The 24,455-nt window shown below is 32.2% G+C and overlaps 2 protein-coding genes across 2 annotated transcripts in view; one reads left to right on the forward strand and one right to left on the reverse strand.

Moving 5' to 3' along the window:
- LOC121113586 (uncharacterized) overlaps positions 1-24,455 on the reverse strand; it is a 111,977-nt gene that overhangs the window by 45,381 nt on the left and 42,141 nt on the right. Inside the window, exon 3 of the mRNA XM_040707408.2 lies at positions 12,714-12,958. Coding sequence (XP_040563342.1) covers positions 12,714-12,958 — 245 coding nt within the window. The remainder of the gene's footprint in view (positions 1-12,713; positions 12,959-24,455) is intronic.
- LOC121113590 (uncharacterized) lies at positions 885-6,394 on the forward strand. Its single transcript, XM_040707416.2, has 3 exons — positions 885-967; positions 1,086-2,193; positions 4,752-6,394. The coding sequence occupies exons 2-3, from the start codon at positions 1,767-1,769 to the stop codon at positions 5,417-5,419; spliced, it is 1,095 nt and encodes a 364-aa protein (XP_040563350.1). The 5' UTR covers positions 885-967; positions 1,086-1,766; the 3' UTR covers positions 5,420-6,394.

Raw genomic sequence — 24,455 nt, forward strand, 5'->3', positions numbered from 1 at the left:
TCCTGATAAAGCTCCTAAGGGTGAGATCATCCTGAAATGCACTTCTGATGATGATTTTGGTCACGTTAAACTCGTCAGCCAAACGGTGCATTGATGCTTTTGGATCTTCCTTGATCTTGACCTCCAGGGACTTGAGAAATGTTTCATCTCACTTCAAACCATTTCCTCCACTTCCTACCTTCATTTTTACTACTTTACTATTCTTCTTGGCCACCCTGATGTTCCGGAATGTCCTCATGGTCACGGCGACAATGTCTGAAATTAATTTGGGATCAACATCTGCGACGAGAAGAACCGAAACCCTTTGCCTTTTTAATTTATATTTCACTCATTTTTCGTCCAATTTTGATCAAATCAAAACAATACTGAATATTGCTTGTGATGTCACCTGAAACCTTAATTAGCGCGAAAAAAAATTAATTTTAATAACGCAGAAAATTTCCCCTTCGCACTCTGTACTTTTATTTGTTGGTCCCATTTTGGCATCAAATAACAAGTTCACTATTTTTCTTAATATTAATAAAAAAGTGTACATGGTTTTAAAACTTTGTTGTTTAGTCCCCAAAATGGGCGATTTTTTTACTATTTTTTTTGTGATCCGGTGTTAATCTGATATTTCACACTAAAATTTCGTCCGTAGGCCAAAATTATCTTTTCTAAAAAAAAAAAAAATTGTATCAGGACTGAATTCTTTCTTGTAGAGTGAATTTCAATACAAGACCGAGGTCTCAACATTTCTAAGACTTCCATATCGAAGTCCAATATTATTAATGTAATTAAATAAAGCGTAATGGGACGTAGAAATTGCATCATGGTCGGTCAATCAGCTTATATAAGCTTCAACTTGCATCCAACATTTATATATATATACAGGAGCGTCCCCTAGGGTTGGGCTGGAGTGGCTATAGGTCCCCCTAAATATCGAATGAATTTAATTCATCTAATTTTTTTCCAAAAATTTAATTTTGTAAATTTTTATCCAAAATTTTTAATTTTCTTTGAATAGCTATTGATTTTGGATTTTTTTCTCCAAAAAACTTTATATTTTGGATTTTTTCTCAAAAAATTTAATTTTTGGTCAACAGTTGTGGATTTTTTTCTCCAAAAAACTTTATATTTTGGATTTTTTTCTCAAAAAATTTAATTTTTGGTCAACAGTTGTGGATTTTTGAAATTTTTTGTGAATAGCAGTGGACTTTTGAAATAAAAATTTAATTTTTTTTTCTATTTAATTTTTCAATTTTTTTACCACCCAGAAAAAAAAATCTAAATAAAATCCTGCGGACACCCCTGAAGTATAACATCATTAGGGTTTTTGAATCATTTATTTATGAATGAATCCGAGTACAAATGTATAGAATAATAGATTTCATTACACATTACGTTCAAGAGAGACACATACTACGCAAATTTCAACATGCGAATAAATAAAGAGGGCTTTCCTTCTACAATCCCTCGGATCCACCAAATATGTAGAAGTATCTTAGAGTAGTGATAAGTAATAGTCTACGGTGGACCTACTCTACGTATTAATATAAGTATATACCCATTTGATAAGCGGACGCAAAAGAGAGTCATCATCAATAGAGAAGCGTGCGCCAAGCCCGCGTTTCTCAGTTATATGAAAGATAATTTTTAAGTTCCATGACTAGAGTCATTTTTAAAGTCAGTTCACGTTCTCATACCATACTTTGGTGATGTACAGCTTTTTATCAAGTGATTCACGGTGATTCATTTGGAGTAAATCAATTCATTTAATAGACAAAATGAGTATCTATGATGATCATAGTCCTATAAGTGACGACATACTAGAGTGGCTATTGGGAGATGAAAAGGTGGCCTCTAAATGGAAGGAACTTGCCATCCGTCTTCATCTAGAACCCTGCATTCCTCCCATCGATCAAAACATTTCCATCAAAAGGAAAAAGTTTGATAAACAGAAACTCAAGGAATTTATGAGTGTTTGGAGACGGGCCTCTCCAAAGACTTATACTCAAAGCACTTTGATTCGTGTCTTGGGACAAGTAGGATGCACCGACATGATCAATTGGCTCATTCTGCTTCGAACGGGGGATTCGAGGAAGAAGATTGAGATATCCTCGCTTATTGATGCGAGTCGAAGCACGACTCCACTTTCCTACTCCCCCTATTCATGGTATTCCAACGGAGGAGGAAGTAACGAGGATAGACCCGGTGAGTCAACCAGCAATAACTCTACTAATTATTATTATTATTATTATAAACTACTAATTATCATTAAGTTGTTTGTCTACATATATATACATTTTTAAAAGCCCCTCTCTTGAGTCTCTTATGTGTGTACGCAAACCTTATTATTAGTAGTAATAAATTGTAATAATTGCGTAGTTTTAAAAAATAAATAATAATTACAATGAGTGTGTTGAAGTGAAGGGTTTTTGGGTGCATTTATCCTTTTATTATCATCTCTCTTTGTTGTATATCATATATGTGGCCTGTCAATACAAAACCAAGCTAGAATGATTTGTCTCAAAATTGAATCTGGATTACATTAACAAAATATCTAAGCAAGTTTTTCGGAAGGTTTACCGCCTTTAACCCGCGTTCCTTACAAGTACACAATTGTAACACCTTTCCTATTTGTCTAAGTACTTTGTACATTGGCCTTATCATGGAATTCTAGACACATGGAATAATCACAGATATAACTTAGTTTGTTTTCTTTATTTCACCTCTTGAAGGAATGTCGTAAAAAATGAGGGAGACCAATGATGTAAATTCGATGTGTTTTTTAGCCGGCCCCTTCATTTGTATTTTGGTAGTATAAAGAAGGAATTTTCTTTTCTTTGGTTGTAGTCATTATTATTTAATTCCTGAGTAGTGAATATCCTTTCCTAAATAGATTCAATTATATTCTAAACCCTGTTTGAACTTTTGTGTATGCTCCCTAAAAGACGGTGAGTAACCGTCTTGAGATTTGTTGTGGAGTTATAATTGTAAGTCCTTGTTGGACTCAGAGTAGAATTGGAGATCGACATCGGAGTCATTCCAGCAAATGTCCTTGTTTATATCTTTTTCTCCTTCCTCTCTTGACATAGCTGATTGTAGCTCATCTAATGAAACGTTCTGAGTATTATTATTTCCCTCTTCAAAAACATTCTTCAAATTGTCAGGGTTACCATGTTGTTTTTCGGTGTTGTTCTATTAAAATGCCCATTCCACAATAGATTTTCACACCTTTGACACGGACTCTTTTTTTCAACTAGTCGCTACGTTTATATTCTGCTCATGTGGGATAAAAAATATGCTTGATTATTCCAGGTCTCTAGAATTCTATATTCTATATCTTCTATGAAAAAATTCTTCTTCTTAAAACTTAGGCAAATTAGCACTTAATTACTTGTAAATCATTCGAAATGAATATATTTTATGTATATGATTCAAATTAAGTCTTATGGATCAAATCAAGGTTCTCAAACTATAGTTTACATTTTTAAATATCTCATAAATTTAAATACAAAGCCTTATAATTACCCAGAATAATTTTGTGTATGAAATATAGTGATGTGCCTTATAAGGGCTTTGTTATTAGGGGGGGGAGGGGGCCTGGTTGGAGTAGCTATGAATGACTCACCAATAATGAAGCTATACATACGAAGGTGGTCTTGCAAAGTGTCTGACCTCAACATGAAGATAGTAGCACTCGTAAATAAAAGTTAAATCAATCTATCTAGCATCTTTTGCCAGTTACTCACCAAAGTTTCAGGCATTTTGGACTCGTTTTGTAGCAGTTGTTTGAGTGAGCTGCTGTGAGTTTGTTTGTGAAAATTGACAAAAGCGAGCTGTAATTCAATATTTGTTGTTCAAAATGGCTGAAACTTTGGTAATTAAGTGTCAACAGATTCTAAATAGATCTGACTAGCTGTTTCAGCAATTTTGGACAATAAATATTTAATGACAGCTCGATACTCGACTTTATCCATTTTTACAAAAACAATCACATCAACTCACACAAACAACTGTTACATAACAACTGATCGTCCAAAATGACTGAAACTTTGGTGAGTAACTTTGATCAGATACTAGATAGATGTGATTAGCTTTCATTTAAAAGTGATTCCATCTTCACGTTGAGGTTGGAAACATTTCAGACCACCTTCGCATTACTCAAGGAATTCTATAGACCTGGAATAATCATGCAGAATTGATATTATTATATTAGAGGAATATAAAGTGGTTAAAATAAGGGGGAAAAATATAGTCAACTTCTTTTTTATGCCATTCCTTCAGAAGGGGGAATTAAAATAATTATTGGTGATGGCAGCCTTCAAAATATTCAGGTCTAGGTTAAGATGGGATGTAAAAAAACAACAACACAATATAAAGGACATTTCTCCTCCTTTTCTTGACGTTTCTATTCCCATATTTTCAATGTACCATTGAATTGAGAAAATGTATGCTCCCAAATAAAGGATTTCTACTCATAACATTTACGGATTACATACCTATTTTAGAGCCATTCAAGGAGAAAGACAATTATTTTTATACACGTACATATATTACAGCAAATAGAGAGAGAGAGAGTTGAAAAATAGCTAGAACAACATTACATACACAGAGACCTCTAAAAATGAAATATGGCACACACATAAATCAGAGCTCTTCCCTTCCACCTCTTCTTCTTTGGGGAAGATAGGAAAGATTTATATGGTGATGACATTTTGAAACAACCTCAAAAAATAATAATAATGTACTTATATTTTTTTTTACAGAGAGCTCTCGTTCCTTTAACTCCGATGATCGAGATTCCTCACCGAGTCGACCCCTAAGCAGCTGCAGCAGCTCAGAAACCCTTCGTAAAACAATGACCAAAACCATTACCACACGTACAATTGAGAAACGCTTCTACACACCTCACTCCTTTGGGCAACATTCCCTCAACTCCCGGATCCATTCTCAGCCCTTATTCAACAACAGCACACCAAAGAATCTTCATCAACAACAACCTCTGCCCTCCACAGCCTCCTTCCATCGACGACAATACAACAACCATGCCCGAGGAGATCTACATAGCAGTAGAGATGTGTCCCCTGTAGCGAGCAGTGCCCGCTCTTCCTCCCTGAAAGGCAGTCAGAACCATCTAGTCAATACCGAAGGGTATGCTGGCGGTGGCGCCTCTTCACCTTGTTACTCCCTCTCTCCGGCCTCAACGCTTACCACTCGGAGTGGGAGCCTTGGCAAGCCACATAAAGTCGTTTCCTTTAAAGACACTACTGAAACCTATGACAATTACAATAACGAGGAAGCATATTCATCGAATAAGTCACTCGACTCCCTTCCGGAGTTATTAGAGCCTCTTCCGAAAGGGATTTCCATGGATAAATACTTTGATAATCTGATATCCATGATCACAGACGCTGCAGAAGATCTCAAAGTATGAAGGAACTTCTTTGTATGTGATCTTACAGGGGTGTCCGCAGGGGGTGGCTGGAGATGCATTATCCCTCTCCCAATAAAGGAATTTTTGCGTTTAACTATAATTTTTTTTGGTAGCTATGGATCTTTGAAAAAAAAAAAAATTCGAAAAATCTTATACTAGAAATTTCATTTTTGGTGAATAGGTATGGATTTTGAATTTTTTTCGAAAAAACTAACTCTTTTGTGAACAGCTCTTAATTTTTGAATAGAAATGTATTTATGAAATTTTTTTTCGTAAAAATGTAATACTAAAAATTTCATTTTTTGTCAATAAGTATGGATTTTAAATTGTTTTTTTCCAAAAAATTGAATATATGAAATTTAATTTTTGAATTTCTTAGTAAACAGCTGTCAATTTTTGAATTTTTTTGTTAATAGCTATGGATTTTTGAAAAAATGTAATATATGAAATTTAATTTATTTTGTGAACAGATGTGAATTTGTGACATTTTTCGTTAATATCTATGGATTTTTCAATTTTTTTTCTGGTTATTTAAAATTTGTTTCACCAAAAATTAATTATCTTGAATTTACCTGTGGATTTTTCAATTTTTTAGAACAAAATTTTGATTTTTTTAATTAAAAAACCAAGCCCCTCTCCACAAATATAAAGCTGCAGAGGCCCCTATCTTACAATTATAATAGATAGCTGTATTTCGAAGTAAGAGTTGTTCATTGTCTCGACTCTTTTCTCCTCACCATTATCTTTGCTTTTTTTTAAATGAAAAAAAGAAGCAAAGATACACATAGGTATTATAATAATAACTTGCATTGCTTAGAGTTAGATGTGTATTAATAGAAGTGCTTGTTACTCAAGTTGTAATTGAATATACTATATAAATATATCATACAAACGTTTGTTTATCCCTTGGCTTATAACACTATGTAAAATATATATGAATAAGTAAAATATAGAATATCTTAAGGAGTTTCAAAACATGGAAAGTGACAAAATATATTATGTTGTTGTATATTAAGTAGATAAATAAATCTATTTTCCTCGCTAGATTCTTGAGTTATACCAGGATCCATCAACATGCATCAAAGGCTATAAATTACACAGAATACTGGAATGCGCGCTCGGTAAAGCAGCAAACCTCCACTGAAAATCCCAATGAGTTACTGCTATAAAGAGTGTTGAACCTTCTACATTTACTATAACCTAAGTGCAGGAAAAGTATTGTAAAAATTATATTTTAACATTGATATAATGCTTTTTTTTAATAACGCATTTGTGAGACAATTTTCACACCAGAAGGCGATAATTCTTCATTCAGAGGGAAGAAAACATGACGACCTATTAATAGAGATTGAATTATTTTAAGAGTGCGAGGAGAAGGCGGGAGCAGTACATATGGTATTACTGAATTAAAACTCTTTTTAATATCAGCTGTCTGTTATATATTATGAATTTGCGTGGGAGAAAGTGAATAACTGCTTAAAATAGCATTAGTGCATGGAAAATATTAAATCTATATTTTAAAATGTCTCAAATTAAACCTAGAATAGACCCACTCAGCATAATACACAGTGCATTACCGTTGCATTAGAACCACGATTCGTTTATAAACGCATTTGCACGAGTATATCGCAGATTTTATACTAATATATATTCCATTATTTTTTCGTTGTATTTCTTATTTTTTCAAATAATTCTCAATATATGTAGAATTAAAAACTTTATTTTTGATCAACATAGTTAAATATCTTATATTACTCGCCTCTGGTTTGAACTTAATGGAGTTAATTTCACCGTTAAGTTATTTATTCGCAAACAATGGACTTTATAATCATCTCTCAATCAGAGGCTGCACATTGCTTAGCAACATATTTTAAAACTCAAACTCAAAAAAAGTTTGGGAACCACTGTTGTAGACGATAAATTAATAAATATCAGTGATAGGAACAAGATTCCTTTCTCTAATTATCCTATTTCTCTTGTCCTTAATCGATCAATAAAATAATAATTGGACAAATCTAGTCATTTTCAGGGACTTTGAGTATATACGTATTACTTTGAATCAAATATCTGTGGGTATCATTGGTTTAAAGTGGTATTTGATGCAGATGTTAATTTTTTATTATTATTAAAGTCATTTGTTATTGTTGAATCAAGATTTGTAGGATATTTCAGCATTCTATGTACTAAAAATTAGATTTCATTTAAATTCATGAATTTCCATTTTATTATGGAGGCTTTTTTAAAGCATTCAAACCAAAAATATACGAGAATGCTTACTTCAGAAGGTGAAGTTTATTTCACGATTAATTGATTTAATAATGAACAAAAAAGAAAAAAAGTCACTCTACAACCATTTTTCCTTTTCTAATTGCTAAACTGTGTTTTTCCTCTAAAAAATGTCACATGAGTAAGGTTAGATTCCTAAGTTTTGTTCGAGCTGCTCAAATTTTCTTGCCCATTTGCATCAAACTTTGAATATATTGAGTACTGAGGCTTTTGAATTCCAAGGTTCTACTGTATCTCAATCTCTAGGATCCTCAATGATAAATAATAAAAGGAAATAAGGAAAATCACAGTCATAAATTATATGAAGAACTAAAATCTTATATAAATAGGGGGATTTTGTTCACTCTGAATAAATATATGTGAAATTTAAAAAGTAGTTTTTGGCAAGTCATCACGTCAAAAGTTTATCATATATATTATTTGCTCTACCTATATACTAAGTGAATTATATCAATGTAGGTAAAACGGGGTATAGTTGAAAGGATTTTTAATTTTTGGCTCAATTACTTCGAAGCTGGTTGAATATAACTTCTATATTTAAATTTATATTTTTCCACAAAATACATTTGATTGCAACATTTATCAAATATCGAGCTTAGTTTAGGAATTTTAAAATATAGACAAAATAATAATATTAGTTAATGAATAAATAACTAGAATTTTCATGATCTTGTATGATTAAATTTCAATGTAATAAAATTTATATTATAGATAAAGAAGGGATCTTTGTAAAGAAAAACTAAGTTTAACGGTTGTTGTGTATGTTCTTTTTTATTCATTATTTAACTGGTCTTCGTGGTGTTCAGTTCTCCCTTTGAAGTATGCATTCTCGCTATCTTTGGTGTAAATTGTTTAAAAAAAGCATAATAAAATATATATATATTTGAATTTAAATATAATTTTAATACTTTCCCTCCACAATGGCTATTTGAAGTGTAGAAGGTTCTCCTCTTTATAGTAATAATTCATTTTCTCCCTTCAAAATTAAATGTAACGGGGAGTTAATACTAACTAGAGTCTTAATTAAGTAGTACCATATGCCTCGCTCCCGCCTTCTCCTTGCACTCTTACACAGATCTCATCTCTCATTATAGATCACTCAACAGTAGTACAGAGCATCTATCTCTATTGTAAGGAACCTTACAATATGATCTCAAATACATATATCCTCAATGAGTTAGTTTAGATTTTTGATAAAATTATATTAACCGTAAATGTTCGATCTTTTCTTTCGATTCCTAGAACTTTTCGAGGTTTAGGGGGAAAAGTTCACATTTGTTACTTACAATAAACACACTTTGAAAACCAACTGGCTTTCATCTTGTAATGGGCGGGCTAAAATGACAAAATGTGCCTATTTTCCGTATTCATATTGAGGTTAAGATCAAAAGAACACCAGCTTGGTCTTTTATAAGACTAAGGTAGTGTCATGGATCCAAAAGGAGTATTCAGAAACCTTAATATGCTGACAAAAAGATGAAGCATCAGGCCACAGAATCAAAATTGCCTTGGTCTGCTGGTGTGTGCCCAACTTTAAGCATTTTTGCAATCATCTTTCTAATGATTACAACCCTCTGGATTTGCCATGTAGAGTATATGATAAAGAGGAAGGCTCAAAGATTTAGAGGGATTCCCTTATGACAGCTGCTAATTGGGAAGATATTCCGGACGAAACTCTGGATGTCAGCTACTTTTATGGTTAAACCTAGAATTCCACACGTATCATGATTTTTGGAATCCTGGATTTTTGACACTTTTGTTGCTCAAAAACTCAATGGATGCAATTACAAATATATAATCAATGAAATCCTTAAACAGAAAAAATATTCAAATTGATGACTTTCCAACGTTGCAAACGTGTGTCCTCATTGAAAAGTGCCAAAACCACATGTTTTTTGAAAAATTGTACATCTATCCATAGAGGTTTTGAATAGAAAGCTTTTTTTTTTCCAACCTTCCCACAGTTAATTTGAATTATAAAAAATCTAGATTTAAAACAAAATAAAAAATATATATTCTTACAAATGGACAAGAACTATAAATTCAAAAAATCAGAAAATTCTGAGCACGCATTAAACAAATGAGCTTAATCCTCTGGTCCATGCCAAATAAGGGGATATTGAATAAATTCTTAATATTTGGAATATGTATCCCATCGACTATCTATCCAATTTAATATACTCCTTAAACTCTTATTCCTTCTAAAGGAAGTATGAGTCATTTTTGATGTGACGGTAATTGATAACAGGCCTCTACAACACATGGCTAGAAAACTCACGGGCTTCACGCAATGACAACGATATTTTTTATTTTAATACACCCCATTTTCAGTGTGGACCTGCCTTCGAAGACAGCTGTCAAAACGGCATGACAATTTGTCCTTTCGTTTGTGAGTTATTGTGCTAAAAGGTACGATACTTTTGTTATTTCCAAAAAAATTCAAACTAAGCAATACCTTAAAAATGTGTTATGAGGACTCTGCTCTATAAAGTGAATACAATATAATAATTAAAAAAACATAAAAACAGTTTTGAAGGGAAACAAAAAAGTGTTTTCCTTGTTAAGGCCGAGACTTTTAAGCTCATTCGTTATACGTATTTTGATATAATATTTAAAGTATGTTGTTTAAATATGTTTGAATAAAATGAGTCGTTAAATATTGACTTTACATACAGCCTACATAAGTTTATAGTTATGAAAATCAACCTATAACCAATAAGTGGTTTGTTCTACCTAATATGTCAAAATAGATAAATATTTACTCATTTTGTGTATATTATATATATACACAAAAAAAATGTGTTCCTTGTATAAATAAGGGGTGTTTGGATATGTAGTTGTTCTATAAAAAATGTTTGTTTCCAAGTGTGAGAACCCTCCCCTTGTTGTAAACACATACAGCAAGTGCGGTTGACAAACCCTAACAAACTCTTCATAATTCCAATGTCAAATGAGAATGAAATACATATGTGTATACATGGTAGTATTGTTCAATACTCCTATACAAGGACTGAGATACGAGCAGATCCACTATTTCCAATATAAAATTGGCCTGTAAATGACCTAATCCCCTCAAATATGTGACAAAACTAAACTGAGCTAGCTCCTACTAATGATAGGACAAATTTATCGGATCTTTAGACGTAAATATTCGAGTAGATCAAAAACCAATATTAGACGGATATTTTCCTCAATTTTTGGAGCAGTTTACACAAAGTTAGGACTACACAAAATAGAATCCGGATTAAGGTTACATTTTTACTGATAGGTATTGCCAAAATAATTATAATTACAATACTTGTATTCAATTCCACAACCTCTCCTCTGATAAGAACCAAAAAAAGCCCAGAATCAGTTGGTAGTTAGCAGAAAACTTAATAATAAGTTAAAAACACTGATAATCAAATTACAAATCAACAATCAAATTTAGTATACAATTTTGTGTTTGTGAGCTAGGTCAATCCACGTGGAATAACCAGAGAAGTCAACTGTTTATGTCGACGTCAAGACAAATAGAACTTTATAAGTATTTTAAGATCGGGAAAATCCCTTCGGATCTTTTTTATGACCCTTATAAATTATTTATTTATTATACAAGAAAATGTTTAGTCGCAAAAGTACTGCATAGTACCGAAATAAGGATGCCTATATTGGTACCCAAACTATGCGTATCGTAACACCACTAATATAAAGGTTGAAAGGAAATAAACATTTACTACAAAATATATACAAGTTACATAGAATGTTTTTCAATGTCATTTTTGATAGAAAAGAAAGCCCTCTACGAGGCCTTTCTCTCTTCTAGATCTACCATGCTGATGTTTTTTTTTTTTTTTTTACTTTTTTATCATTTAAAGCAAATATTTGACAAAGAAATGATGAGTCATCCCCAACTCAAACACGCACATACCAAAGATTGACTAAATGCATTTGATATCAAATAATTCGATACATACATACTACCAAAGACGTGGAAACTATTATCTGGGAGGGGTTGCGTATTAATGGGTAGTTTTTAATGGGGGTGCGGCTACATACCCCTGTAGACTAGTAATATGCCGGTTTATTTGTAGCTCACGAGACCTGCAAGTCAGGTCAGACTGTCTATATTCAACCCGTAGTTCGAACAAAAATCAACTTGCTCATAACATGGTTGATAATATTTAAACATTTTTAATGTAATATTTTAGCTAAACAAGTGTCATCATTCCATGACTCACACAGTAGGCCAGAAACTCATGGAAATCCATTCTTCAACAAGCTTCTATGCCACGTGTTCAATATTTTCACAATTTTTTTTTCAAAATATAAAAAGGTAACCTTGAATAAGATGTAACGCAACTGTCGAGAGTATTATTTCTGCTATTTCTGTGACAAGTTTTACATAAATTGTACAGATATTAGTATGGGATCGCTCTAAAAAAAATAAAAGACTGCATTTCTATCAGTCCGGTCCTGATAAAAATTTTCAGTCATAGAACCGGTCCTTTAAGGTAACTGTAAAGGACGAAAGGATTCCTGTTAAGATTATATATTCTATCTAGCACTCATTCTATTCCTCCTTTTTGTAAAATTTTATATTCTTCCATCCTTGTTAGGAGTGAAGAAAATATAGGTAGAACCGTAAGAACGAATAATCGGTCCTTAGGACCGCTGAATCATAAAAAACATTAGACTGATCTGATTAAAAAATCAGTCCTAGGACCGATCCAACACTAATGGAAATAAAGTGTTCTAATTAAAAATGTTACGTCACAATAAAAAAATAAAAATAAGACGGTAATTTCATCATGAGTGAAAAGGTTTCTATAAAATTTTCTTAACTTAAATTGAAAGAAATAATTGATTATTAATATGTGTTTCTGTCAAATTTACTAACATGGTAGTAAAATTAGAGAAATATCGTTGTAGATACATCATTTAAAAAGATGAGGAACCCAAAAGCTCCAAAAAAAAAACAATCCGTTCATCACTAATAACTAGATAAGATAATAATACCCCAACTTACTGAATCCTTCCTGCATCCTCTTTGAGATTAATCATCTCAACTTTTTGACTCAGAACGGAATTGGATAGTCGAATAGATTGAGCAAACTCTTCAATGATCTGCTCTGCTCCAAGTTCTTGAAAGGATTCGATAATGCATTGGGAATGGAGCTGCGTTTGATCCTCTTCTTCAGATAAATTACTTTCTTGTAGAATGATTTGTGGAAATAGTTTCTTTGTGGATAAGAGTCCCTGATTTATTGCTCTCTAAAATAAAAACATAAATATATTAAAGGTAACATAAATGCTTTCCACTTAAGAGGGGGGTCCCCTTTTGGGCTATTATTCATTATGTATTATAAATTATACATATTTATTGATAAAATGGGAAGAAAAATTACTCATGTTGTCGATATCAAGGTTACTGTTGAATATATATATATTAGTGATGGGAAAATGAATCGGAGAATCAGGCGAAAATAATGTTTAATCTGCGATGCCAATTCTATTTTATTACTGCTATTAAGAAAAAAAATACCTCCCCCCTCAAAATGAAGGAATTCTTGCTTTTCACGAGAAAATTTAATATTTGTTATTTTTTCCAAAAAATAACATATCTTATTGAATTTTTCTATTTTTGTTTCAATAAAATTATTTTTCTGTCAATAACATTGTATTTTTGAAAAAATTTTAAAAAAAACAACAGATATTTGAATTTTTTTTTCAAAAAAATTTATATTTGAAATGGAATTTTTGAAATATTTTTCGAAAAAATTAATTTTTTTGGAGAACATCTGGAGATTTTTGAAATATTTTTAATTACAACTGAATATTAATAAATTTTATTTTTTGTAAAACAACCCTCGCTTTTGGAAATTTTTCCCTAAAAAATTTATTTTTTTGTAAGCAGCTGTAGGTTTTGAAAAAAAAAAATTCGAAAAAAATTTAATTTTTTAAAATAGCGATGGGTTTTTAGAATTTGTTTTCCAAAATTTTTTTGTGAATAGTTCGAGATTGTTGAATACAATTAATGTATCGAATTGTATAATTGGGGAAAAAAATTGAAATTTTTTACTTTGGATTTTTTTTAAAACTGCAAAAAAAAAAAAAAAAAAAATATATATATATAATCTTATGGACCCCTTATTGCAAAATTGTATTTTTTAACTATTATTTAAAATATTAAAGAATCGGCATCGGTATCGGATTTTTTTTCTGTTATCTTCCCATCACTAATATATATACATATATATATTGTAGGTCTCTATGCATACTCACGAAGGATATATATTTATGTATATACCTATATATAGAACATGAAAAATTATTCCTTATGCTCATATAATTAGGCCTACATACAAACATATATATTTCCTACTTGGATATGAATTTGCAAATGCTACTACCTCTTACGCATTAAAAGACATGCAAAACAAGACGGATAAAAAAAAATATTATAAAAAATTATTCCAAGGAAAATCTACCCATACTTAAAAATCAATTACGTATTTATGAGAAGGAAGCGTGATTGCCTGTCTATGAAGTACATACTTAGGGATTCTCTCTCTCTCTTTTTGGATCCCAGTATACCGTTTTCCTGGGATTTCACGGGATTTTATACCTAGGATAAGTTTGGGCAAAATGTTTCAATTTTACGGAAATACCACATTCAACTTATTCAATGAAATATTTTTTATTTAATATTATACTTGAGTAGGTTTGCCCGGACATTAAGAAATTTAAAAAATTTAATTCTGAATTCTTCTACTTTAGAAAAAAATAATATTAAATTATTATCGCTGTAAGTGATCTTAGCTCACTTCTTTAAAAAGGAGATTATGAAGAAGTGATGGAAAAATATTCTAGTTGAACTGTCGTTTGCTCAACTATAACATTAATGTCAAAAATCTTAATTAGTTTTGTCTTTCTTCTTTTTTTCATCTTTAAAAGTTAGAACTTTTTTTTTAAAGTGTGCCAAGATACATACCAACATATATCCAGAAGAATTCTACAAATTTTACGGTCTTTATTTTGTATATTTTTTCATTAAATAGTCGTTTGTTAGTCACAAAATTCCTCTTGAAAAAATACTATTTAAAGACCGTGAAGACAAAAAAAAAAAAAAAAAAAAGTTACCAGAACCATCTTTTGTGCGTAAAAATGACAAATTTCAGAAAAATACATTCATTTAGTCGATAGAGAATGCTTTATTAAATGTTAAGAGCTACCTAGCAATTGAATATAACTGACGGATAACCCAAGGATATTTGTGCTATTTTAATTTTCAGCAGTGGAAAGATATGGAGCATTCGTATTGAAGATCCCTAGCGAGATCAAGGGTTTAAAAAAAGAGAAGTTTCTTTTTAGTTTCTTCCAAAAGGTTTAACTTTAAAAAATTATTTATTTGTTTCTTGGGGGAAAAAACCCCGATTTGTTCAATTTTGTATTTATAAAAGAGAAAATATCCTTTTGAAACTTTTCAAAAGAAGCTTCTGCCCCCCCCCAAAAAAAAAAATAATAATAATACCATGCAGGCTCCGATGATGACATCACCATTATATAATTTACAGAAGCGTTTTTTTTTTTCAGTTGGTAATCTTTTAATATTCTTTTTTTAACTTCCAATGCTGTTGTAATTATATATATATCATTCTTGTAGACAGAACATCTATGAATAAAGTAATCCCTAAATGAAAGACGGAGAGTAAAAATGTAGGTTTCGTGAGTGTTAAGCGTAGGTCCTTGTTGAACTCAAAGTAGAATTGAGAGTTGGGATCGGAGTCATTCCAGTCTATTTCCTAGCTATAGTAGAATCACGTGATATTCTATCCCCCAAACCATAACTTTAATCAATAGTACCATATGTCTCGCTCCCGCCTTTTCCTCGCACTCGCTCGATGCCCAATCCTAGCTATAGGGATACGTAAGGGGATTTGTGTTTATTTCCTTCCTATCACAGCTGCTTGCAGCTGATCTAATGTGTGGCAATAACATAAAAGCAAGCTGGGATACTTTTTATTAATATTGCAACAGTATGATAAACGTATCCATATAATAATTTATATTAATTCAAAAAAGTGATAAACTCCTCAATAACCACAGTTTATCAGGTTAACTGAACCTGATAAATATTAATTATTTGATTACACTCACAATAAAAGATACTGAGACGTCATGACGTGAAAATTATTTTTAAATAAGAGTGTTAAGTAGTCACGTTGGGAGAATAACTAAAATAAGAAAGGGATTAAGAACATGATTCACCAACTGAAATTGATTCTATTAATGATATCAAAATTCAATTTAAAGTTTAAATACACCAGAATCAAATTGATTTAATCTTTTATATAATATGTTCATGTAAAAATTTAACAGTTTTTCAGTGGTTTAATATTGTATTTGGGAAATTATATTATTGCGTTCTTCTCTCTTTCATCTACAAAATTCTAAACTTTTTTTATATTATCGCCACACATATAACGTCATGACAACTAAGTTGCTTTCTTCCCAAATATTCTCCAAATTTTAAGAATTACCGCATTCATTTTCACTTTCTTTTGTTTTGAATCACGGCAGGACATGGATTTTATGGATCACTGATAATTAATATGCGTTTTTAAAGCAGTATGATATTTCAGATGATTTTTTTATAAAAAAATCTATGGACACGTTGTATATTCCAAAATTATACTCGGATAACCTCCAGCGTTACCAAAGTATTAGCACATTCATTACTTAGTATTCATATTTTTTTTTTTCGGGTCGGATCGGATTACAGAATTTAAAAAAGTGGCAATTAATTGCCTTCTATTACTGATAATGATAAAATGAGAATTGAGAGTATAATATGTCTAAGACTGGCTTAAAATGGACTATTTCTTTGGAAAGTTGTAAAAATAATTATACTTAAATTTCACTTTATTTATTATTTCCCGGCATCCTGCTCAAATACAACTTCCCGGGAAATGAGAAACCCTAGAATATTCATAGTTTGTACATATGCAAACCTCACTATAATTAAATTCAAATGAATAATAAGTATTTATCTATCTTAACCTAACAGAAAATAATTTTTGCATAAATTACATACACATTAACTAGATTCTTTATACATAACTGAATACCTAAGAATGAATAAGATTTATGTATGTAGGGGAGACCAGGAACAGTTGGTTACCTCAAGCCCTTTAAAAAAAAAAAAAAAAGCTACAGACGCAACATTTCAGGAGCGTCTGCAGGACTATAAACTTCCCCCTCACATACAAAAAAAAGAAAGTTAGATTCTTACTAGATATTTTACTATTTGAAACTTAATTGAATTTTTCAATTGTTTTCTTAAAAAATTTAATTGTCGTGAATAGCTATAGATTTTTGAAATTTTACTCTGAAAAATTTTAATTTTTGATTTTTTTTTTTTCAAAAAATGTTATATTTGTAATTTAATTTTAGGAATTTTTTGAAAACAGATTTAGATTTTTGAAATTTTTTACAAAAATATTACTTGTTTTGTGAATAGACATTGATTTTTTTTTAAAAATCACAAAAATTTAATTTTTTGTGAATAGCTATGGACTTTTGAAATTTTTCTCCGAAAAATTATATATTTGAATTTTAAGTTTTTGTGTACAACTATGGATTTTTTTGTGAAGTGGATATTTGGATATTTTAATTTTTCTTCGAAAAATTTTTTTTTATGTAAAATTTAATCTTAGAAATATATTTTCAAAAAACTTTATATTTGAAATTTAATCTTACAAATTTTTTTCTAAAAAATTTGATTTTTTTAAGAATAGCTATAGATTTTTGAAATTTTTTGTGAATAGCTATAGATTTTTGAAATTTGAATATTTGATTTTTTTTTTTAAATTTTATATTTAAAATATAAGTATACATTTTTTATTTTCCAAAAAATTTCATTTTTAGTCCAGAAATAAAAAAGCTGCGGACGTCCCTGAATTTACATCACAATTTGAAACGACAATGGGCTAAATCTTTGCTCCTCAGTTATTCTTAATTATGCAATTTTAAACGTTTTGTGTTAACTTGACCTCTCAAAACTTAATGACCTCTTACTGTGACCATATATAATCTTCGCACCATGTTTGATCAAAATCAACCTGTAGCTTTTGCCGTAAGCCTGATGACTAATAAACAAACAAAGAGAGACCAAAAATATAATCATTCAACTTTGTGTGCGGAGGTAATTAGTCTAAATTGTGTCTTTATGGTTAGACACTACCTAATAATTTCGAGAGGCGGTGAACCAATGGTCACAAATTGTTCCTTCCGGTTCTAGGTAATATCCTCCTGTACATTATTGCCAGAGGTAACAAAGACATAAACATACATAATCACGGTTTAACTTTGTTGCAAAGGTAAATATAATGCAGATTATTGTTAAAGCAATCGAATTTGTCAACTTTTCTTCAAGATATTAATTGACTCATTTTATGAATTTGAAGGATAAAAGTATTTTTTTAGAGGAAGAATATTTTTGTGTAATAACTTATACGTACTCAATTTTTCCTTTATTTATTTATTTTCTTTTTTTACTCTAACTGATAAGATTAGAATTATGGACTATTTTGCGATCAGTTAATATTTGTAACTCTATTAAAATTCAAAACTAAGCGAGTGAGGGGAAATATGAGATAACATTTGAACGCTCAATACAAAGAGAACAAGTTGTCCAACATGTGATACTGCAATTGTTTCCCTCGTAATTGTTTATACTTCTTGATTATTTCATATGTTTACATTTCACATCAAACACTTTTATTTAGAGAGAACTGAGGCCTGAAGGACCTAATGAGAGTGGAATTCTGCGATCTAGAAAACTAATCAGTGAAGGACCAAGAGTCTTAAGGACCATTCCCAAAGGGCTGATAGGACCGGTCCTAAAACTGGACTGGACCGAATAAATAAAGACTGACACAACACTAAACGCATTTAACTTCATATTACATAATTTGCCCCATGTTCACCATTTTGAAATACCCCTGATGTCATCCACTATTCATTTAAAGAATGGGTCTAAGCTGAATTTCAAATGGAACAGATCAAGAGGGAATGTTTCTATATATAAAAAAACTCTCCCAGTCTCCCCTAGATCCAATAAACATCCTGGGGCATCATACGTCAAATACATTTCTGCAGGTGTGCAGTTTTTTTTCTCATAACATGTTCACTTGCGTGGGAGAGATAAGTACCGAGTGGTCCAATGAAATCGCCAATGAACACTTTTTTAAATTCATCAACCAATAATTTATTAATTAATAATAGAATTTAACAAAATTAATATTCTGAGCTCCCTTAATCATTAATGTAGCGTAAATGATGGCTTCCAGGCGGCAGAAGGCCTGACACCCAATGCAGATGTGTAGTCGACGTCAGAGCTGTAGGGACTAATAGTATCAAAAAAGATTTCAAAAGAACTCAAATGACTAATTCAAAAGGGACTTGCAACACAGTAGATAGTTTTCTTTCATTGCTGGCGTCAAAAGTGGCCTCTTCAAACCCCGCAAGGCTCTTTCCACCCACTTTTTTAATAGCTCTTTGGACAGTCTGGTGAGAGATTTAGCGCATGAGCTCTCATGGACTTGAGGGGATGGGCCTGGTCCTTTTTTTCATTGCTCCGCGTCCAGTTTGACCTTTTTGAAAAAGCCATTCTTCTTCTTCAACGTTTCGCAATTGCTGACGGCGTAAATAGTGGTCCCCGAGACGCTCAACTTCTTGTAGTGCGGGAACAGAAATTCGTAAATCAACTTCACGTGTCATTTTCTCAACCTTTAGGTGTGCTAGAGAGTTCCGGTTTGTTTTGTTTTGTAACTAATTGTTTATGCTTTAATATATCGAAATATGAATTAATATCAATCACTCAACCTTCATCAATTATTGAATGAGGTAGTGTTCAGATTTCAATGGACCACCCCGTATGATAATTTATAGCTATAGCCAGGATGATACTACTATTTAAATGTTCATTCGATACAGCTTGTCAAATATTGCCGCTCTTTTACCTCTTTCAGATATTGGGATATTACATATATTGTTTCCTGACATTCATTTCACTCTGGGACTTCTCTCCCTCTCTCTCTCTCAAGAAGTGAGTTAGCAACAAAGAGATAATAGTCTAATACACGTAATAATCTATCCTTTTCTTTTATATCTTTTAACCTGTTATTGATATGCCAAGTTTTTAGTTGTTTCTAAGTAAGGCCATGCTACAAAGTTCCTGAATACTTACCAAATAGTTTACGTATGATAAGAGCTGATTCTTTAGACATATGTAGGTAGAATTTCCTTTCGTTCAACGACCAAAATTTTCTAGTAGTTATATGTAAATAAATATATAAATATATTTATTAGGATTGTTCAGAATGGTGTAACTAGGGTGATTTCGGGATACTGACGTATTTAACAGATAATTAATATTAGAAATGGTATGTCATGTTATGCCATTACATATTAAAAATTGCAGCAGTGATGACGTCACCTCCAAAATTTCTGACTAGCCCCAATGGCGGAGTGGTCACTAAACTTTTCTTAATGTAGGGAGCAAAATTCATGGAATTATCAATTCTTGTTTGATGAATACAAATCCTATCTCCATTTACATTGTATTTTTGAACATTTGTTATATTTTCATATAAAAGGTTTGGTTCGATGAAACTTTCTTTAACTATATAAGTGACGTTAAGATTTTTATATATAAAACCCTTTTTCGTATTTCCATGAATTTATGTTATACATATTTTTTTATAAAAAAATATGTATAACATAATTTTGTTAAGCTAACTGATAGCTTTTCAACAATGTACTATACTTGTTTACAAGATATTGCGAATCAAATATTCATCAAAATGCTAATTTCTTCATTTTTAAGGCTTCTAAACTCAGATTTGAATTGAGTAACAGATTTCATTTCTAAGCTGGTTTACTGTACTTACAGAATACCACATACAATTTTTTTTTTAAATCCGTTTCCTTGTAAAAATTCCTCATATATAACAGAACCTTGAAGTGTGCCCATCAGCCACAGCTAGATCAAGATTCAGGGGAATACCATAAGTTAAGCCCGGAGATCAATTCTTTAATGTTGTCCAAAATCACCGAAGTAATAATATCAAGATTTTCATTTTCTAAACAAGATATATTTTTGTTTTTTCTTACGGCTCTGATCCCTTTAAGTCTTCATCTTGGATAAGTGTCGTCTTGAATATTACACTTATAAGCTATAAACAAAAGATGTCCAATCTGCGGACCGGGGGATGCATTGCGATCTTCTTAACCTATAAGATCGACCCACTAGCTATTCTCACTTTACCTAATATTTTTTGGCAAAATCGTCACAATATCATCTAAACGCGTAGAGCGCGCATATTACTCCACAAATATAATTTTTTTTGAAAAATTGTCTCTTGGAAAAATAAACTAGTGAGAAAATAGAGAAAAAAAATATTATCTCTGAGTTTTCTTTACTAAAAAAAAGTAGAGCAAAATTTTAGTTTTTCAAAAATTCCAAAAAACCAAGCCCCCAAATATAATCATGTTGACGCCCCTGAACAGGGTTGCCAGATTGGTCTTTTTTGAAGCAGTTTGCCCTTGACAAATAAGATCTGCCATAAATTAGAAATAAATATGTATTTAATAGTTTTGTTATATGAAGCCATTTTTGATGAATTCTAATTTAATAGGTTCTGTGTTCCATTAAAATACTCCAAGTGACAATTATATTAAAAAGTTAGACATCCCTAGTCTAGAGAAATTATATGGCTATAATTCCTTTAGATATTTGAAAAATTATGGTTGTAGGATGGAATATTTCCCCTTTCTAAACAGGCTCATAATCAAATTTTAAATAAATTACGTCCAACCTAATTTTGGACTGGTCTCGATGTAAAATCCGGTCTATAAAAAAATGTGTATTGATCCAGTGCTAAAGTTTTTAGTTTTTTTACGTGTTACCTGTTTACAAAAACGAAATTTTAAGACGGAGACGGTTTCGAACCGAGTTGCAACCCTAATATTTATGTATATATGTAATCGATTTTTTTTTTTGACACCTTGGAAATGAAATAGATTTTTGGAAGATTCTTTTCCAATATACCAAACATAGTGTTCTCTACTACCGGGTGCGGGGAAACGAATCTTTACATAGCGTTTTTGCTACGTATATCAAGGTTTTTGTGAATGTGGTAAAATTATTCCCGTCAAATATTTAAAAAAAAACAAAAACTAAATCTTCCTGATTGTCTTACAAACCGAGAAAATGCTATCTGAACGTGACCAATCAATTTTGGTACTCACACTAATGGACGCTGGCAAGAAACCAACTGAGATGGCATTGTTTCCATAGGTACAGACCAATTACACGGACATGAACGAGATGTTCCAGCAGGATGGTGTGCCTTCACACACGTCCAAAAATGCCCAGAAGTGGTTGGAGGACAACTTGCTTTTCTGGCCAAAGAAAATTTGGCCCCCTCCTCAAAAGATTGGACTTCACTTTTTGGGTACATGTTGAGTCCAAGACCTGCATCTTCCGTCCCCCAAATATCAACAACCTCAAGGGCATTATCAACCAGCACTGGGATCCCATGTATGAGGACTACACCTGCAATGTGTGCAAGGCCTTCAGTAGCCATCATTCCTGCCAAAGGGCTATATCAATGACTAGGGTAGCCAAGACATCATATTAGCTATTGTATTGAATTACCTTATTACAGATGGTTGCTGAAATACATCTTGATAAAGTTCTAAATTGAAAGTCTAAAGATTTTTTTGCCGCACACGGTACATTGTGAAAGATTAGATCGTGACACGTCACATCTTTAAAGAACAAAGCAAGATATTAATAATGGTATTTTACAAATTACAGACATAATTTTGCATATTTTTATAAGTATTTGCTTTTCAAAAGTCGTGCTTCTCCCTCTAATCATTTATGAAATATACCTTCATTCAAATCAACAAGGCTCACAAATTCTATAACAAATCAATGGTAACAAATGATGAAAAACCTTTTTATCCCAACTCAATATTCTTACTTTTTATATTCATATCACGTCGTTGCTTTTATTGTATCACGCAACTTTTCCTCCAAAAAGACATTAGGACAGAGTTATTAAGCTCGACAAACAGATAAAAATACATTGCTATTTCTATGAACAATGATATTGTCTAAATTGCAGTGAGCGTAAAAAAACACGCCTGAGAGAATGTCATAACAAATATGTTAACTTTGACAGAAGACATTCCTGCTAACAGATATCACTATAAACTATAGTGCTCCTTGACCACTGATACGCTGGAATTTTCAAAATAGGGATACAAGCATTCATTTTTTTTCTTACTAACATATATTTTTTTGTTTTACCGGCCCGTGCAGAATTATTTACCGATTTTTGTTCAGAACATATCGCGGACAATAATGACATTTCGAATCACTTGAGAAACAATTTATTCATACATTTTTAGAATAATAAAATAGTTTGTTATCAAATTTAATCAATGTAGCCACCATTTGACTCAATGACGCCAGGCGACGTCTGAAGCTACCACAGACTTGCTAGATGTAATCGGCGTCCATGGAGGCCCAGGCCTTGTTGACAGCAGCCTTTAAGGCATTTATGTTCTTGTGTCGTTTTTTGCAGGGCTTGGTCTCCACGTGCGCCTAGATAGGGAAGTCTACTGGGTTCAGATCTGGGCTCTGAGGGGGCCAGTAATCCTTGGCCAAAAGTTCATGTTGTCCTTGAGCCACTCTTGAGCTTTCTTGGAAGCGTGGGCGGATGCTCCATCTTTTTTGAAAACCCTAAGGAGAGTTCCCGACTATGGATTTGATCCACGGAAGGGCATTGGACGCCAGAATCTTCACATAATCCTCCGCTGTTAATCTGTAGCCAGTGGGGAACCATACCGGCTTCATGGTCTTCCTGTTGGAGGCCACGAGACCCAACATTATCACCGAAGCAGGGTGCTTTGTTGTTGCCACATAGCGGTGCTTATCTTGCACATCTCCAAAGCTCACAACACGGTCATTTTGCCTGTTGAAAACAGCCTGAATAAATAATGATGGGTCCAGATGAGCTCTTGATATCATTCAAGATTTTCTTGGCACGCTCAAGTCTGGCTTCTCGCTGACATTCAGTTAGCAGAGGGCGTTCAGTACGCCTCAGGGACTTTCCTCCATCCCTTTTCAATTCCCTTGAAACAGTTGATCTTGACGCTCCCATCTTTCTTGCCATGTCGACAATGGACCTGTTGGGAGTCCTCTTGAACACTGCCTTTACTTGCCTTGTTGAGACAGTGGGCTTCCTGCCAGCTCCAGGGGAATGCTTGAGATCACCCCCCCACCTCCAAGCGCTTGGAAACGTTGTAAATTGTCTTCTACGAGGACCCAACCTATTCCTTAATGTTGTCATGAGGCACTCCCACTCGGAGGAAGGCTGCAATTTCGATCTTCTTTGTTTCGTGATTGGACATGGTCTCACGTGTGGAAGTTATTACGCTCTCACAAGAAAGATTTTTGTTTATTTTAACAGTAAAAATACGAAACAATCAGATTGGTTCCCACAAAACCTCTTAAAAAGTATATTTACATCATCGGTAAATAATTTGGCACGGCCCCGTAAAGTAACTCTCACCTCAATTTAGTATATGATTTCATCCCTTGTAATTTTCTTAGAATAAGTAGGCAATCAGTTATAAGCACAAAAATGAGGAGTTTAAAGACAGACAAACTTTAATACAGCAAAATGTAACC

This window comes from Lepeophtheirus salmonis, chromosome 2 (assembly GCF_016086655.4).
Source record: "Lepeophtheirus salmonis chromosome 2, UVic_Lsal_1.4, whole genome shotgun sequence".
NCBI classification, from domain to species: Eukaryota; Metazoa; Arthropoda; class Copepoda; order Siphonostomatoida; family Caligidae; genus Lepeophtheirus; species Lepeophtheirus salmonis.